Below are 20,389 nucleotides of genomic sequence, written 5' to 3'. Positions count from 1 at the left end.
ATATTTGACAAGCAATCATCAAATCAACATATAAAAACATCTGCACCATTTCTTGTCAAGCTTATGTCATGGCGCTTTAAAATAAATACTTCTTCAAGAGGAAATAATACAGACATAATATGCAAAATCCAAACCAGACAAAACAAAATGACTGAGAAAATGCCACAGAGGTGAAACATAAAAAGGGTCCATAAAACGTCAATGTACAGCCCCCGAAACTAATCGTCAAAAAGAGTTGTAGAAAACATCTGAAGTACTTTGTAAAATACAGAATCTTAGCAAAAATGTCTTTTGTTTTTGTTTTTTTCTCCCAGGTTTTCTCAAAATCATTGCAAAATATTAGCTGGTATCATAGCGAGATTAAATGTGAAGAAGAATGTGCTTTTTGCATGTTTTTTTTTAATTAGTATTCACATATAATATATAATAAGTATTGACAAAGTCCTCCACTGGTCTGTATGGAGCAATGGCAGCCATATTGCACAAGGCTCATCTTCCTCAGGCACATGGAAGAACTCTCCTCTCGTTCACATGCTGCTTTAACAGGCACGGGTAACCATGGCTACCAGCGCCACTCGAATATGACGCCCTTGCACTCGACGCGCTTTTGGGCGGCTGTTGCGAGTGCCCGCACCTTTCTATTCATCATCTGCCAGCGTCCGACAGAGTTAGACAAAGAACAGAAAGAGTCATGCGAGTCCAGAGTTCACATTCGAAATCCCCCTCTGTTTATGACACAAACGCAACAGGTTGCTCACATTAATTTTTTTCACATATTAAAAAAATTTGGTTCCTTTTGCTCATCTGTCCGCCGCAACGCAACAAGCCCTCACACGCTGGTTAAGAATACAGGTATACAGTACAAAAAAACTGATCCATGTCATAGATCATGTGACCTGTGAATGCAACCCTCACAAACACCCACAGACTGAATGTAAACAATCTCTCGCATGGCTTTCGATCCGAACCGGAGTGCATGAGCTCGAAAAATGTGTCGTTTTTCCACTGTACAATAACGAAAAATCTTGCCACCATGCTTTAGCACCTCTGAATCTGTCCCAAATGTTATATAGTATTGAAAAAACATAACGTATCATCAAATACTACTATGCACCGTTGTGTCGAACAAACCTCGAACCGCTAGAGCGAGTTAAGCTACATTTAGTTCACAGCTGTTGTTAGTTTACTTAAAACGAGTTAAACAGGAAATCAACGCTTTTTTGAGTTTCTGTTGAGTTTCTCATCAAGGACCGGTGCTGGGCGAAAGCGTGTACACAAAAGGGTAAAAAGAGGGTTAGTGTGTGTACGCCGAATGCCTGCCACCGTGTCGCAGAGCTCCGTTGCCTCGCCTCCGAAGAACATTCTCAAAGTGCAAAGGTTACGAATAGCCTTTCACAGTCCGCTTCAATCGTTCGCTTGACATTTGCGAGAGAAATGACATAAAAATAACATTTAAATTAAAATAAATGTTCTAGGCACTACTGAATGTCCAAAGGCGTTGCTGTAAATTGAGGAAGAGAGTGTTAGAAAGCAAATCCAAAACGTTTTAAAGTGATGATTTTGCGAAACACTTCTACACGTAGATACCTCAAAACCAGCCTAATAACCAGATAGACGAGCTCTGAGTCTTTCGGTAGAGTTTCTGAGAGGAAGAAGGGTCCATCAAGACGAAACGTCCTCAGGCCATGATTTTTTGTGGGATCTCTATGGAAGCTTTGAGGAAGATGGAGTTGTCACGGATGTAGTTCCTCTTCTTGATCTCCTCGTGCGAGATGAACTTGGGGTAGCCGAAACCCAGCGTGCTCTCGTCCAGCGAGTTCCGGCTGCTGCACGGTTTCTGGAAGTTCTTCCAGTTGGGATCAGGGTTGAAGGTCTCCGTGATATGCTGAGGTTTGGACAGCGACGGGTCGCTCTGGTCCAAAATGGAGAAGGTCACCTTGTAGGAGAAGGGCCATTCCAGCAGGTTGTCGTACTCGCCGGGAAGCACGCGGATGTAGATGGACAGATGCGAGCCCTCTCCGCTGCCGTTGCCGTTCAGGAACGCGGACACCTGCAGCTTGTAGCCGTAGCGGTGCGTGTAGAAGGGCGGACTGAAGAACTCGTGGTTGTTGCGGAGCTTGGCCTCCTGCAGCTTGCGCGAGTAGTCGGTCAGTTTCCAGATGAGAACGCCGTCGTGACTCACCGACAGCTCCTCCATTTCACGTCTCAGCTCCATGATTTCCTGTCGCTGCCGCCCCACCAGATTACACATCATGGTTAGGTGGGATTTCGTGCTCTCCTCCAGGTGTCGTCCGATTGCCATCTTTGGGCACTATAAACCAGAGCACAGAACATTTGCATAAGCATAATATAAATTTGAGTGCTGACTAAAATGTGCTCATCTTGTTTTGATCTGCACAATGCTATTAACATAACTATAGACCTTGATTATCATTGTAGACATCATATTTAATTAGTCACGAATCAATGCATCAATGAATCAATGTATGAGTGTATTAATTCAAAAATATAAATGTGAAATAAATAATGTTTTCAAGCTGACAAATAAACTGACATATTTAAAAATGTTTATATAATTAATGTTTTTAAAAAATGATGACTTTTTCTGATTCATTAAATAAACAGTTTAAAATATCTACTTATTTGTCAATTTGAAATGTGATTAAATTATTTTACTGTTACATCTAACTAAAATTTGAAACGTGAACTATATAAACAGTTGTAATATGTCTATTTATTTGTCCATTTCAAAAAGTAATTATTTTACTGATACATTTACCTACGATTTTCAAACTATTAATGAACAAAAAATTAATAAATCACTTTTCAAACTGATAAATAAACAGACATATTTAAAATGATTTATTTAATTACTGTTAATTAGGCTACTCAATAAAACATTATTAATTATTTGTCAATTTGAAAAGTGATTTATTAATAAATTATTTTACTGTTACATTTAAACTAATTCAAGTACTTAAACTTGAGTTATATAAACAAATTGCAATATGCCTATGTATTTGTCAATTTTAAAAGTGATTAATTATTTTACTGTTACATTTACTCATATTTTTCAGCGCAAAAATAAACGTAAATACATTTATTATTTTACTGTTACGTTTAACAAAATGCTTTAAGCATAATAAATTAAATACGTTTTACATTTATTTTTTCATTTGAAAAGTGATTTATTAATATTTTTAAAGTTTTATTTGAATTTTTTTCAATTAATAAATTGATAATTTCTTTTAGTTATAATTATTTTTTAACTAGCACTGCTAGTCCTCCATACTCTCAGGTCTATATACTGCAAGTAAAAACAGGAGACCAGAGACATGTTACAGTAAAGTTTTTGACAGTGATGCCTGCAAAGTGCATTAAAAACGTATTTCCCCGAACTCCCTTGATCTCAAAAACTAGCAAATATGATATCTCACAGAAGACAGCCCATCCTTAAAAGCAGTCTTCTATGATAAGCTTCAAAGGAATTTTTTACTGACTCAGACACATAGTTTTACAGGTGTGGAGGAAGGAAAACTGCATTGGGCAGCATATGAACGCGGTGAAGTTACAGCGCAGGACTCACTCTGTGTTTGCAGCCGGCCTCCTTGAAGGGGCAAAGGATCAGTGCGCTGCCACAGCTCTCCTTCACGTGGTTCGCCAGATCCTCACGTGCAATGTTCGGGGTGCCGCATTGATTAGGACACTGCACAGGAAAGCGAGGGCAGTGGTACTGGTGGTTCTGGGGGATGAAAGGCAACAGTCAGCATTGACGTGAATCAGTAGGTTGTGCTGTGATATCTTGAGCAATAACAGCTTGAGCTCTGAGATGCGAGAACTAAAATATGCATGGATTCATGAAATCATCATGAGATCATCTATAAGAGTTGCTGCACTCGTGTTCCTGTAGCGTGACACTAGAAACGCCAAAGTCATGGGTTCAGTTCACATACTGATAAATGTTCAGGCTTTGAACTGAAGTGTAGGCCAAATGTTAGTCATAAAGTAAGAAATGATGCAACAAAAGAAAAACGAAATGTGAATCCTCCTCTGTATAAGGAAATTAAAAGACCAGTTTTTCGGTTCCAAAACCTACGGGTGCCTACAGAGACAGTATTTTAAGGCATCATAGGCGTTCACAACACAAAGTGCTGTGCAAAAAGGTAGGTGACTTAATTACGCCGCCTCCTAATATCCCTCGTTTTAACCAAACTCTGAGGCAGCATTAAATGTATCCATTTAAATGCACTGTAGTCTTTTTAAGACAAGTCATTTCACTTGCCGGCCAGCTTTGAAACGTCTCTCGGGCACAGGTCGAGTGCAGCTCCTATCTCTTTGAATGGGGAAACATAATTTTTTTTTCAATATAGGCTGTCAATGGAGGGAAATAAAGCTCTCAGATTTCATTAAATACACAGATCTCTATTTGTGCTCTGAAGATGAACAAAAGACTTATGGGTTTGGAACGACATGAGGGTGAACTTCATTTTTGGGTGAACTAACCCTATATATGTCTAGGCTATCATTGTGTTAGCTTAGCAACATGCTAACATCAAAATTAATTGAAATCATCAACAAATCTACAAATGACAGATGTAGCTAGGCAGCGCACTAGGTTTTGGAACAGAGCTAGTGTGTGTGTTAGCTGGGGCTGCTGAATCTCACTGTGTTTTCAGAATGTATATCTCTGTGTGTGTGAACGCAGGTGTTATGAAAAGAAGCAAGGCCAGTCCGAGCTGTGGTTGGCACCAAACCTAGAATCTAGAATGAAAGCCAGCATTTATGTAGTCACAGGCCCACTGCCATCCCACCCTGTGGAGCCTCAAAACCCTTTTAATTCACCACTGAGCGGCTACTGTTCCATCAACACCAGGCGTTGGACGTGCGCACAGAAAAGTCAATAAGCAAACACTATTTGTATCCATTTTTCTGTCGTACAGATGTAAGACCACAGCTCAAGGCCGTCACAGTCTAAGTCAAAGCACTGAATGATTTGGGTGTAGAGGTTCGCTGTGCCGTGTCACTCACCTGGATGGTGTCGTACACAAACTCTTTTCCGCAGTACTTGCAGGGCTGCGTGCGTTTGGGGCATTCTGTCATGGTGTGCTGGGATAATAGTCTCCTCATCATTCTTGCACCACACTTGTTCTCGCAGTACACGCTCTCCTGCGGACAGATGCCCTGGTGGTTCTGAAAGGAGATGGAGATGTGAGAGGAAGAAAATAACCTAGATTTGCATTTTCTGAAGATATTGCCAGAGCTTGCAAAGAAAACCACTGTTGAAGATTTAGGTTAGTTTAGGTTTTGCATAAATGAAATGATCTGCTTTGTCGCTGTCGTGGCACTATTTTTTGTTCGGCTGAAACATCAACACCCATTCCGACACAGTCTTTACAGTGTAGAGGGGGCATATAGATGGTACATCAATGGTTCCATGAAGAACCCCATCCATTGAATATTTCCATTGCACAAAAGGTTGTTTATATTGGAATTCTTGGAATTTTTAACATTGATTCCATAGAAGAACCAATTTTGGTTCCCCAAAAAAACTTTAAGGGAACAGATCTTTAAAGTGTGAAGAACATTTGAATAATCTGAAGAACCCTTTTCCACTATAAAAAACCTTTTGTGCAATTGAAATGTTCTATGGATGTTAAAGGCTCTTCATAGAACAATACATGCCAATAAAGAACCTTTATTTTTTTAAGAGTGATATGAAAGAAAATGGTTATTTTAAGAACTGTTCCATGAAAGGTTCTTTGTGGAACCTAATTTGTTGTTTAATGACACATCTGTGGAACTATACTATATGGAAGTATATAATTAATGCCAAAAAGTAAGAACTCTAGGAATCATACACTTATTGATTTTTCTAAATGGTTAGAGAAAAACTGAGCATTATACATTAAACGCCTCACTAACAGACCTTCAAGCCATTCCAAACACAAACTCATGCAGAAACATGCAACACCTTGCTAGGAGAGGAATGACAGATGCTTGAAATGACATTTTTTTTTAAATCCTTTGACTAGATGGATTCATAGTCAAAAGCAAAAAACATCAGAGTCTGTGTCCGTCATACATTATGCGATTCTCTGTGAAATTTGTCAACTATGACTGCACAAAATCTGCAGACTGGCTTTGAATTTACTCTTTAGGCAACTAGTATCGACTCTCTCAAACCTCAAATCAGGGCAATAGTCATGTGGTGTATTCTAGCCCTAACTAGAATGCTTGCTTAATATCATATCTGCCTTGCAAGCAATTTCATAGCGCAAAGAGACCACTCTCACTCTTGAGACCACCAAGAGATTTCACCACTGACTATAAAAGTGGCAAATCCCAAATAAAATAGTTCTTAAATCATAAACTGTAACAATTTAGTGCAATTTTAGTGCAATTTTGCAGCCTACCCACAACATACAAAAGAAAGATTCCCATAAAATGCAATTAAAAATGCTTAAATGCCACTTTTATACATTGTGAGGTTTGTATTACATGTATAAAAATAGGAATGACACTATATTAGCGAACAACCCCGGTCCTTGTGCTACTACGATTGCAAGCTGCCAATTTGCTAATTACGAATTCTTACAATTCACACATTGCAGAATTACACCATGGTGAGCAGCACACAAGCCTCTTCCTTCATGTAGCAATCCATATTATAGAGCACAAACTCACAGTAATCAAATAAGAAAGCTAATACACTAATGCATCCAAAAGGCTAATATTACAAACAGGGATGAAGTTAGCATCACCCTGGTTCTCTCAACAAAAGCCAATAGGATTTTTTTCCATTGATATTTGGACTGTTGAAGAAAATAAGCTCTGTGACTAAAAAAAGTTTATGATTTTTACACATTTTGTTCATCAAGATAATCTTCGCAAATGAAGTTTACTGTAAATGTAACTAGCAGAAGTAAAGAGCTCTTTCAATCTTCCAAAAACTCTTTCAATCTTAACTTAGTTCAAAAGTTTGAGTAAGAATAGAGCGGGAGTATAAACAAAGCAAGGTTAGTTGTGACGACCTCTGTAGTCCCATTAAGCCACTTGTTAGCATGCGTCTTTTTCAAGACATGTAAAAGCTTAAAAAATTCAGTGTAAGGTATTACTAATGTATTTTGTCACAGTATAAAATGTGAAAATATCTTGAGCTTGTGTTAACCACAGACCTTATTTCAGGCATTTAACCCAAAACACATTTTCAGAACGATGGAACCGTAAGTGCTAACATGCTTGTTTCCAGGTTTTAGGACTCTACAACAGGCCTGCAGCACTCTATAACAACGTGTCTCGGACGTGGTTTGACCTCGGTACCTCATAGGCCTCTCCTGTGAACTCGCTCCCGCAGAATTCGCACTTGACCTTGCGCTTGGGGCAGTCGTGCTGCAGGTGTTCGGGCAGGTCTCTGCGCGTCAGCTTGACGGAGCAGCGGTTGGGGCAGGGGATCACGTTGAAGGCGCAGGTCGAGAAGTGGCTCTGGAAAAGAAACAGACAAGTATGCTTTGTAGTGTACATTTATGGTGACATCATTTTTAATTTAGTGTGAAATATCACTTTAACACAACAACACATTTTAAACAAATCAGCGCTAGCTAACAGACAATACTAGCAGATACTATTAGACACAATACAAGCAGATGCTATGTTAGGAGACTAGTATTTTCACAAAGCATCAGAAAAAAAAAAAAAAGACTGGATAAAGAGAATGCATCATAAAAAGAGAAAAGCATCATTACCTGTAGCTGTTTCATCTGGCCGGTCCAGCGGCAGCCCTCTTCACTGTGAATACAGCGGATGGCCAGCGCCAGTATCTGCTGTTCCAGCTCAGGGTCAGGATAGATCTATAACACACCATTACACCAAGGACACATTAATCACCGCTGTCTCCTCTCTTAGAACACACTCATATATTAACCACTCAAGGACAGGACAGAGGTCTGGATTTAAACGTTCACTTATTAACTATGGCACAGTATCCGCCTGTGGCGTCACCCACGCTAAAAGGGATTGTCTGTTAATATACATTAGGATAGGTGTGAGTACTTGAGTACTCGGAAATGACAGACATGATTGACCATAAAACACAATAAATGTGTAACTTGACTGAGTATTTCATAAAATTTCACACCAATCAAAATCATGATGATCACATTATTTTCAGTGGTATTCTGACAGATAATTTGAGTGTCAGGGTTATGTTGCGTTTAGTTTTTGTTTTGACTGTTCCTTGTCACCGTTTGCCTGAGTTCTTTTTACTAGTTTATTTCCATAGTTTCTGATTGAGTTACACACCCGTTTCTTGTTCCGTTAATTATCCCTGTGTGTATTCAAACCCTCTGTTCTTTCTGTTCATTGTACAGTGTTTTCTTTGTTAATGTGTGGAAAGCCTGAGTGTTCATCTAGTTAAAAGTGGGGTAAGCTATATTTAGCCAATCAGCATTAGGGGCATATGACGGTGGACGAGAGAGAACGAGCAAGAGGGAGATTTAAAGAAAGACTGTATAGAGAGATGCAGATTTTGGGATAACAGATGGATGAAAACCAAAATGCAAATAAATAATAATTAAAAACATACAATAATAATAAAATAAGTAATCTAAATATAATTTGATTGAGGTATAACTTTATAACATAACTTATAAAGTATACACAAAGTACACATACATATACTTTACATAAAGTATAATAACTTTTCATCTGCGCTTTTAACTTAGATTTTCATTTCTTTTTTGCGGCAATTTTCCTGGTTTACACTTTATTTTAAGGTGACGTAGATACATTAATATCACTTAGTACTTATTTGAGTTAGTACAATTAACTACATGTACTTACTAGAGTTTTGGTTAGTCTGAAGTTAAATTTAATTAAACTAAGCCAGTTTATGTAATTCTGACACAATTTGAATCAATACTGACACTGCGGGGGAAATTCACAAAAAATTAATTGTTCCTGTTGTTTTAACGCTTTATAATTAAATTATTCAAATTAGGTAACAAAATGTAACAAATATACTCACAAAATCTGTGAGGAATGAAGAGCAAGATTGCAAACCACATACCTGAATTGGCTTAACAACATCTAAATTGAAGATATACATCTAGTTATAATGCTCTTTCCATAAGTTTATTATAATTTGATGAATTACTGCTGCCATAATCATTTTTCAAGTGAAATTTCATATATAATCATCTATAACGAGCCTAATTTCTAAAGAAAGATGACCATCTAGATTTCTAAATTTAAGTAAAAAATTCTTCAATATCTTAAATTTTTTTTAAATATATGTTTAAATTGCACTTTTGTAGTCATTCATAGTCAGTTGTGCATTGATGCTTTTATATTGTTATTCTACATAAACAACGATGAAACACCATGAAAAAAACACGCTAAGCGTAAAACGGATTTTGAGAGACAGGGAAAAGAATAATGTTTTGTCAAAAACACAAATACACTGCTGCACGATCAAATTCAATTTCACGGAGACGGATGGCCTCAACTAGAGCCCCGTGAAACGAGTGTGTACACGTGCGTCTGTGTGTGTACGTCGCATTCAGCGGCTATTGCATCTTCCCTTCAGCCATAAAGTCGATGAAGGATGAGACGGTACTCCATCCAATCAGCCCAAATCCGCTGCAGGCAGGATTTACATACACACACACACACACACACACACACACAGATCTGCTGTGTTAAGACAGCACGTGAGGCAGCACTGAAGACGTGGCCGTTCGCCACCCATGTCATCCCATACGGAGCCGCCTCCCCTAACCCTCCCAACCACACACACACAAATTCATTTTCATTGACAGATTTTCTGGCATACTAAGATAAACTCTCGCAACTGTGCCATGCTGTCATACACACAACAACTGATAATTGTTGGAAGATTTGTAGATTAAAAATAAATGAATAAATACAATACATATAAGAAGGCAAATCTTCAGTATAAAAAAATGCGGAATTGTGCTGCCGCTAATTTGCATAAGTTGGATAACTTCAGGGCGCTTTGTCACTGTTAACCATTATCAATAATGGGGTTCCAGATTTACCGCATCTTTGCTGAATAAAAGTATTAAATTCTTTTGCAAAATTACATTGCAGCACTGACCCCAAACTTTTCAACGGTAGTGTACTTATTCACTTTATAGTTTTGACAGAGTAGGTATACCAAATGAGACATGAACCCAGCCTCAAACAGGCAAAGACAGCACTGAACAACAGCCCTGCGGAGGTGGATGGGTAATCTGTGGGCGACTGGACGGCTGTCGGGTCTTTAGAAATTACTGCTTGTGCTATAATTGTGTGTTTAGGCCTCATGAGCATCAGACACCCCTCCTGCAGCACTCCAGGCTTTCCAGGATGAGTAGAGTTATCCCCCTGACTTCATGCAAATCACAGTTTCAACGGATTAGTGCGCTAAAGCTCTTTCCAACACAGAACAGGTTTAACTCCGTGCATGTGCCCTTCCAGAAGCGTGTCAAACGCACTGCATGAGAAGATGACTCAGATGTTAGAAGAGTAATAGGGCTGAAAGTTGGAGATGAATTTACACCAAAAATAAATAAATAAATAAATAAACACAGAGACTGATTTAAAATCAGCAACAAAAGATTTGTGAAGCATTTTGTGTACGATTGTGTATTTTATCACTGGCAGCCAATCAGTGATTTAGAGTAGCTTTAAAATCACTGTTGTTAAATTCAAGCTACAGTATGTTGATCATCTGCCGGAGAACTCTGAGGTTTCCTAATCTCACTTTCTGGGGCACCACCTGAGTAAAATGACTCTTTAAAGACTGCAGACTCTTCTCAGCTCAGGGTAAGGGTAAAATGAAACATTAGCCAAAATTTTGATTAAAGATTTAGTGAAATTCCTACTTTAATGTGGCATGGTCTAAATTAGCTAAACCGCAGAAGAAAATTGCCAAACTGAATTTTTTTTTTTTACAGCGGAGGCTACTGTATTAATATGTAACACCTTCATGAAAAGATTAACCCTTAAATAATTTTTTAATTTAACACAGCATCCTTTTTTGCCCTTCCTCTCACCCTTTGGCTAGTGTTACAGTTTATGATCATGCTATCTTTTTTATTTTTAGATCTTTACTTTTTCCGTTCTAGTTCTAGAAAGAAAACATATTTTATGGACTTTTGTTTGTTTTTGAATTGATGTACATTTTATGTCCAATTAAACATGCTAAATGATTCTAATCATTGTGAAAACAATGGTGTGAGTTGAGACTTCTTATTTGTCCAAACAACCTAGGTTTCTATATTGCAATTCCCTGCAGAAAAACCACACTGCAGCATTAAAGCAGCATCAAATACATTCTGTCATATTCCAAGCAAATCTATGTGTCATCTCCATTTCTTTCTTCATTCCATCCTTTCCACATTCCCAGGGAAACGAGTGGCCTGTGGTAGTTCATTAGTGTGATTACTCGGGTGGTTTGAGAAGCGTGGACGAAGGGTTAGCGCCTGGGGCAGTCACTGACTCACAAGCATAGCCTGCTATTGTTGACACATTAGTATTTCATACACTTGCAGAGCCACTCACGGAAAGTTGAGCAGAAAGAGGCCCCTGTAACTCCACTGTATAGTGCAGGGATGTAAATGACTGTGGGAGATTGAACTGTAATCTGTTCTACAGCAGAACGCAGGAGAGATTAGTGCTGAGTGCATTACTACCTTGGCGTAATCCAGTGGGAGCTGGTCCTCTGGGCACTTGAAGACCCCCTCACTGCAAACAGAAGAAAAGAAGGAAATATTTTCAATATCTTCAATGAACAAATCAGATACAAATAATTCTGTTCAGGGTTGTTATAAACAGCAGATTCAGTGTGAAAGCAGCTGAAATTAAATTGATTTGACATATTTTCCCTCTATACATATGTGTACACATCTTTAACATCATTTTTTCAACACACAGTTTTTAAAAAATATGTTTTTCCAATGTTTTTTCTTCTTAAACAAATTTCATGAATCAGTTCAAGTTTTTGGGGACATTTAACAACCTGAACTAACCTTGTCCTGTCATAAAAAGGTCAAATTAGCTGATATTTTAAGAGAGTTATTGACCTTGACACAGTCAGGACTGTCTGCAGGGGTCCCTCTGTGATGTCATTTTTGTCTCTGTGAGACATAATAATACATTTTTTTATTTGATTACCTCAAAAAATAAAACAGAATCAATTTCAATACAGAAATAATAATAATAAAAAAAAAACATGCCCATCACCAATTTTTTTTTGTTTTTTTTGGCTTTTAGTATGAATATGTTAGCCTTAAGGTTATCTATAAGCTAGAGTGCTCCAAAACAATGCCAGAATTCACATTTAGAAGATATAAGCATTCAAAACTTACAGTCTCTTACTTCTGCAAATATGGACCAATGATTTTGATGACATCATTCTACACTTCAGATTTTCTGTCCAATCAAATGCTCTAGAATCTAAAGCGTTCCGCCCCTACACTATAAATAGATGCTGAAGCTGTGGCTGAAATCGGTCAGTTTTTCACACAATTACTATTTCCTATGGTGAATGGCACATATGTCAAGTCAAGTCACCTTTATTTATATAATGGTTTATACAATACAGATTGTTTCAAAGCAGCTTTACAGTGATAATTATGCAGTTCGGCTGTTGTTCAGCTGAAGTTCAGGGTTGATTCTGTTCCATTGTAAAGATCATCAGTTGGTCGAGCTGTGATGTTAATAAAACGCTATTGGCCATTTTAAAAGGGGGGAGGGGCTGCTCGATATGTCCTGCAATGTCTTCCTGTTTCAGTGGAAATTGCATCAACACATTGAATAATGCTGCGTTTCAAGGCACTTCAGTGGGACTTTAAGATATTGCATGCATGCATTGCATTTTAAAGTATATTTAAATAAATTAATAGATGGGACAAAAAAAATTACCGCTACTCATGTCCGTAGTACAAACAGTGCAAGATGATTTACACACTGAAGTCTAATACTTAGGATTAGGGGTTTGTTCAAATCCCTTACTTTAAGTATGCGCACCAGTAATAGTGAGTCATGCCTTGGCAAGCACCACTAAACATTGCCTTTCTGTCTGACTGGAGGAGTGCCCTAATCTGGGCTGTTCGCCACCACTCCCAAGTTTTTTTTTACAAGGATGAAGGTTAATTATGTACCCTAGTTGTAAACTGCTTACAACAACGCCAAAAGGAGCCAGAGAGAAAGACGCTGTGGTGGGACATAAAGAAGAAAAAGGAAGACATGAGATTTAGCCCGGCTGTGAGGCGACCAGCTGAGAGGGGCGTCGTGCCTCATTAGCGGGGCCCCTCTGGCAGCATTGGACGTCCAGAACACTGATGTCACCATGAAATATTCACATGGTAAATAATGGAAGTGACTGCAGATAGCAGTGATGGCGCAGGGGGAGGTGTGTGTGTCATTGTGTCCTACTGTACAGCACTGTTATTTACATAAAAAGAATCCAAAAGGACCATCTGTGGAAGCGGTCCCGAGAGATGTGTTAATATGGCCCCTCAACTGCCTGTTACTGCCAACAGACAGTATATAGAGGCCGTTAAACTGTGCTTATGAATGTGCCACATACCAGCTTTATTTTAGCATTATTTCTATACTGCCATTACAGTATTTAATAATATTTTGAATAAGCTTTTATTATATTTTCTTCTATAATTATTATTATAATTTTTTTTCAATTTCGCAATTTCAGCAGTTTCGCAGAGGCTAGCAATAGCAAATGAGACAGCTACAAAAGCCACAACATCTCCATTCATTGATGGTTCACCTAAAATAATAAGAATGATGTCACATGACGTGGACTGTCCCGGGCTGATTGGGGGCCAGATGGAAAGGGTTTAACGCCTCAGGTGACGACAGAAACATCCATTAAGGTCAGTGTGTCAGTAGGGCTGCAATTAATACAACAGGCTTTAACAAAAAAAAGGTCAATCAATTACCCACCAGAGGCAGACCTACAAATGCAAATGGATGTTGGAATATATTACTAGACCATCAATGCGGTTCCATTGGGACTGTTCAGCTTTTCAGATGCGCTCTGATTTACAGCCGAGGACTGCCCCTTGACTGATAAACAAATATGAGACAGAGAGAGAGGTGGGGACGGTAAACTGGATGCTCTTATTTTTTACCGTGTAAATAAATGACTTGTCAGACCGATTGTTTCCAGAGAGGAAGAGAAACCCAGCAGTTATGCATTCATCTGCTGAACGCCTCTAATTCGGATTGACTCTGAGGTACTGACTCATTTGTTAAGACTCATCATTCTGCTTCAGTGCTTTATTAGTGTTAGCGTAAGGAGCACAACATCAGCCAATGCATTTCATTTTCAATGCTGAAGCAAGTATGAAAGAAACACTTCAAAATCCTTGATGCTTGGCCCCTTCTCTGTGCTTTGAAAGCCCTCTCACATGGATTCTCTGAACTTTACAAAGAGTGCTGATTTGACAGATTTGAGTTAAAGGGATAGTTCACTTAAACATGAAAATTCGGCCATCACTTAGTCGCCCTAATTTTGTCCCAGACCAAACATAAAAATCGTATTCACGCTTGCACATAATATAAAATTTCAACGGTCCTCATACAAAAAAAATGTCAGTGGAAACTGTACATTGAGGACTGTCAAAGTTAATGTGTTCACTTGAAATACTTGAAAGATATTTATCAAAATTGCTTTCTAAATACAGCCCTAGAAACAAATCATTTTATTCAGCAAGGATTCATTAATATTTTAAGCAGCACAGCCGTTTTCAACATTGATAATAATAAGAAATGTTTCTCAAGCACCAAATCAGCATATTAGAATGATTTCTGAAGGATCATGTGACGTGTCAAATAGAAAGCAGTTATTTTAAATTGCAATACTATTTCACAATATTACTGATTTGACTGTTTTTGACCAAACAAATGCAGCCTTAGTGAGTAGAAGAGACCTCTTTCAAAAACACTTTCAACAGTAATGTAATATAATAATGTAATGTAATATGGCAGACACAATATGCTTTTAAGTTACTTGACTGCACCAATGGGTCAAATAAGTGAAAGCTCAGTTTCCTCCAGCACGCAGGCTAGCCTGACAGATGTTCTGCTAGAGAGACGACCAATCGAGACGAAGGCCCATGTGCTGTAACAGCAGGGCAGACGAGAGTGCCTGCAGGCTAATATATATTCATGTCTGTCCCCCTTCACCTAACACAGAGCTACAGCCCTCTGATCTCTCCTCGAACATCATCGACATCCCATAGGCACATTAGGGTCAGCTGTGGAGCATTAACAGAGCTGTTCACTTCTCATCAATGATTCTTGATTGCCTCCCAAGCTCCTTAAAATATCTGCCGTGACCCACAGGTCAGATTAGTAAGCCGTCCGTTAGCAAAGTGATATAGATGAGGACAGGCGTCACAACACTGCACTCACACCTTCCACATAGCCTTTGACAGGCAGACCACCGGGAAGTGGCCAATCACTGTAGAGAAAGCTCAACAAAGGGAACCTTAGAAAGGCTGAGAGCGAATCTGATTGTCTTCTTTATGATGAAACATCTCTCGCTTTCTGTCACAGAATTGTATGGAGGTCTACAGTCATGGATTCAACAGACATGAATAGTAAGTGCACTTGAATACGGTTGAAGACAGCTAAATGAATCTCTGCCCTTGAAATGTGCACTCTATGTTCATTTGGATATAGGAAACCAGAACTGTGATATCTCAAATCTTACAAAAGATCTTTATGTTGTTCACTGCTAACTTTCCTATGAATTCCATTTCCATTTCATGGTCAAAACAGAAAAGAAAAAATGACTGACTTTATTTCATCAATATATCTCACAATCTAACTTTATATCTCACACTTTTTCTCGTAATACTATTTGTCTCATTTATATTTATTGCTTATTGTTTTCATTATTTCTGACATTTGTGACTTTGGTAATTGCAAATTTTGTTTTCACTTTATTTTTCGCAAGTTCTCATAATCATCGCTATATTTCTTATAATTCTCACTTTATACCTCACAATTGGGACTTTCTTGTAATTGCAGCCGTATATCTCACAATGTGGCTTTATAATCGCACAACTGCAGCTTTTTTAGATTTGCGACTATTTCTCGTAATTGCGAATTTATTTCTCATTGTTTTCCCTTTTTCACATTTGCAACTCGACTTAATTTCTCATACTTCTCACTTAATTTCTTGATTGTCAGTTTAGATCGCGCAACTGCATCTATTTGACTTATTATTACGGTAATTAATTCTCATCTTTTTCACATTTGCGACTTTATTATCACTTTATTTGTCACTTCAGATCTTCCAACTGCAACTTTTTTCTTGTAACTGTGACTTTATGTCTCACAATTGCGACTTTGTTTCTAGTAATTGTGACTTTACCTCAAATGTGACTTTATTTACCAGATTTGACCAGATATGCAGATTAAGTTCCTCCCTGTGATCTCATTCCTGCTCTCTCTTCCCAATTATCTCCCGTTCACTCTTTACTTTCTCTATTAACAAAGTGAAAAAGCACAGAAAAGGCTGTGAAGTTTCCGACTTGACATTTAGGATGGACAATGGTGCATCAGATCACTCCACCCACCTGACTGTGAAGATCACAAACCTCCGCAGGCGGGCTCAGGTCAGCACAACGCCGTGACCGCTTTTAGATTGTGAGGGCTTGACCATCATAAATCCACCATGTCTGTTGGTTTACAACACAGCAGGGGCTGAGCACTTAACACCAGTACTTAACTGATACTCACTCACTGCTGCCTACCCTTTTCATTGAATGTCCTAGGCATTATTCATGTAATTTACAATAGCCAAGTCAAATAATCTTGACCTTGATACAAAACATTGCTTTAATATGCACTCATAATGCAAATCCTGTGCGTGGAGAAGCTGAATCAACTGTACATTTATGATGACGCACTCAGAGGAAGTGTGTGGTGGTGTCTTGGTACAACTCCGATGGTGGGCAGCAACCTGTCAAAATTCTGTGCTGCTATGTGACAAGTAGCATCATGGGTCACACGGGTTCATGCTTACGCAAAACCCTTCAGTTTTTCTCCACACTTTTCTCATCACTCCTCTGACATTGTTGAGACAAGCCATCTGTGATTCACACAGTCCCTCCGTATTCAAAGGTTAGCAAAATATCAGTTTTTATAGGAATATCATATTACTAACATAATCTACATTATAATAATAGTTATTTAAAACAGATATATTTACTCCTAAAGGCTTTGAGGGGCCGTTGACACGACACCGTTTAAAAAAAACGTTAAATACGGAAAACTTTTTATGCGTTTGGCCGTTCATTTACTCGACAACAGCGTTTTGGGGGCCTGAAAATGCAAACTTTTGAAAATGGGATACAAAGTGCAGGTTTTTGAAAAAGAGACCGTTATCAGCATGTAAACTACAAAAACGCAAATTTGCACATTACTTGTTCAGCCTATAGGCTCGTAGTGCTTCTTTACAAAGTGACATCGCCAACTACTGGCCTGGCATGAATAATACAGCGTTTTTAGTTGTTTTTGCAGATCCTTGGGAACGGGGATAGCTTTGACAACGTTAACGCGAAAAACGGAAAGGAAAACTTTTGCGTTTTTATTTCATCTTAGTACATCATTGTTGTATAAACATACGCTTAGTCCATCTTTGTTAGTTTTGAGGCCAATTATACGCTACTCTACTCCTAAAGATTTGACATACAGTATATTATTATTATTATTATTATTATTATTAAGATGCTATGGAATTGTTTCATTGTTTTATTTCCTGAGTTCCTGATATATTTCTGCAACAATAATAATAATTATTATTATATTTTTATTTTTATAAAGACACTAAGGAATTGTTGCACTGCTTTCTTTCACGTGTTCCTGACATTTTTCTGCAATAATAATAATAATAATAATAATAATAATAATATGCAGACAACTTCTGATTATACTGTATATACAAAGATTATCTAGAACAAGAAATGTGCTAACTGTTCTTATTCATACCGATGGCTTGAAGTGTACTTTAGAAAAATATGTGACAGAATGAGGATAGTGGAAGACAGAATCTTTGATGGGAAGGTTTTTTTAAGTTTAGAGCTTAATATACTTCATCCATCAGCAATGATGAGGATGCCTGGAGGAGACAGGCATCATTAAACAGTAAAGGTAGGAGAGCCGCTGTGAAAATAAAAGTACTCCAAACCTCCATATTCTGCTAAAGTCCCAAGTCCCAACTGTTTTTTTACTACACTCGACTTTTGTGCGTCTATCAATAAGTTAATCAGCATGCTTTTAGCATGTCTGTGCAACTAGATGAGTGACTGAACATTTGAAGGGCCTCTAATCCTCATACACTATAATGGCAAAAGATATTTTCTGCCTTGCTGACTATAATGGAAACCACAGTCAATCATGATACTGTGTGACCTCAATGACAATCCACACTTAAATCTATACCCACAATTAGAGGAATGACAACAACAGTATCCAGGTAGCAGGAGCTCAGGTAAATTTGAACTGAATGTGAATGAATAAAATGAATTTTGAATGCATGAATTGCTTTTTAGGGAGCACCAGAGTGTAGCAAAATATATCAAGGCCACTCTAGGGGCATCCTAACCTTGAATTCAACATCTGAACGTAGCTGTAAGAGGTTTCAAGAGCAAAAGCTCACTCAGGGAGTCTTTTTATGTAATTGGTTAGAGTACAGATGCATAAGGGAAGCAAAGGAAAATCAATTCCATCTCATTAAATGATCTGCACCAGGCCAAGCGGCTTCTATTAGTCCTGATGGAGATGCCATGCGTTTACCTCCCCTGCCATCATCCCAGTCCAGCAGAACCTGCATGTCCAGTTCTGCAAGATTCTGCACTATTTGTAGGTTTGTAGATTCAAATATGCAAATTTGTAGCATTCATAATCATGTCACACTTGTGGAGTTCATGCAGATTTAGTGCTCTTGCAATTAAAGTAAAAGGACATCCTCAAAAACTAAAACCTTATGAGAATAATATTAAATATTCACTCAAATTGTAATTCTGAAAATGTAAAATAGAACTTGTAATGGAAAAAATATAAATCTATTAAAATATATATTTTTAAATTTTCACTCAAATTGTAACTCTGAACATTTTAAATATAATAAAAAAAATGTATTGTAATTTTTTTAAACCTAATCTACATTTAACATTTTCATAATACAATATATTACATTTTAAATAATTTAAATAAATAAACATCAAAATATAATATAAAGAAATATTATTATTATTATTATTAATAATATTATATACTAAACTATTGTTTTCTCATTTAGCCTGGACTAGTTTTTTTGGCACAATTATTGCATATTACATAAGTAGACAATCCTTCAGTGACAAACTGGTGTAACAGAGCACACTGTAAATGTGATGTGACACACAAGACACATCCGACCTAGTGCGGTCCACCTGATCAGATCCCCGAGAGAGACCGACAGATGCTAAAATCAGGTGTAAATGGGGCCTGGCATTAGACTTGGAAGTGGTGAGCCTATGAAAGGTGTCAATCGCGTATAATGGTTCCTGGTGAGCTTTGATGGTGACTTGAAAGAGCAGTAGGGAGAGCCTGATCTCATAAGTGAATGTTCAAAGTGGTTGAGGAGTGTTTCTCCATTAGACTTTGCACACATGTGAGAAGGAGACACCGGCCCGTGTAGAGGTGCTAAAAGCTACAGTCAAGTGCAGATGTGAAACGGCCACAGCCTCTGCTTTTGATGTTCACTCGAAATGTCATCTCCTTTTCTTCAGCTTTCTCCCACTCGTTTTACTGTCACTTTCTTTGTTTGCATCTCTCTTTCTCCCTCCTACATATGCATATGTACATGCTGGCGCACAATCATGAAAAATGGCATGAATGGCAAACAAAGTTCCTCCGACAGGCTGCTTTTGCTGTTTAATTACAGACGGCAAGTCTAATTTTAGCTTCCTCGGTAAAGGGCAGATGTTTGCTGAACGTTCATCCATGAGAAGGCAAATGCTTTGAGGGGAGGCAGCGAGCAGCGACGCTATAAATTCCTGAAGAACGCAAGCGCATGACTTCTGTGCTGACAGCTTTATTAAAAGAGACACTGTCCATACGCACCAAAGCGCTTTGATGTGCCTCGGTGATCCCCCTTTTTAACGCTGTCAAAGGTCATCGTGTCGCTAACTATCACGATCGGGTAAGACGGGGCACAAGGAAGGCTTTGACGGGGTCAGAGGAATCCGGCTCTAAAAATAACAGAAGATATTAAAGAAGTGTCACACTAATCCCAGATACTGAGAGGACGGATAACCAGCACATCTGATGGATGACTTAGTTTTATGTTAATCCTAAGATTTAAGACACT

The 20,389-nt window shown here is 38.2% G+C and overlaps 1 protein-coding gene across 1 annotated transcript in view; it reads right to left on the bottom strand.

Moving 5' to 3' along the window:
• Nucleotides 1–653: 653 nt before the first annotated feature.
• Nucleotides 654–20,389, bottom strand: part of traf4a (tnf receptor-associated factor 4a) — a 36,878-nt gene continuing 17,142 nt past the window's right edge. Inside the window, exons 2-7 of the mRNA XM_079884969.1 lie at nucleotides 11,694–11,745; nucleotides 7,743–7,847; nucleotides 7,321–7,482; nucleotides 5,029–5,190; nucleotides 3,587–3,742; nucleotides 654–2,311 (exon numbers count right to left, since the gene is read on the bottom strand). Of these exons, the coding sequence (XP_079741095.1) occupies nucleotides 1,679–2,311; nucleotides 3,587–3,742; nucleotides 5,029–5,190; nucleotides 7,321–7,482; nucleotides 7,743–7,847; nucleotides 11,694–11,745 (1,270 nt within the window). The 3' untranslated portion in view covers nucleotides 654–1,678. The remainder of the gene's footprint in view (nucleotides 2,312–3,586; nucleotides 3,743–5,028; nucleotides 5,191–7,320; nucleotides 7,483–7,742; nucleotides 7,848–11,693; nucleotides 11,746–20,389) is intronic.

Source organism: Squalius cephalus, assembly GCF_949319135.1.
Source record: "Squalius cephalus genome assembly, chromosome: 11".
In the NCBI taxonomy this organism is placed as follows: domain Eukaryota; kingdom Metazoa; phylum Chordata; class Actinopteri; order Cypriniformes; family Leuciscidae; genus Squalius; species Squalius cephalus.
Note: the sequence above shows the minus strand (reverse complement) of the source record. Positions and strands in the feature narration are given on the sequence as shown.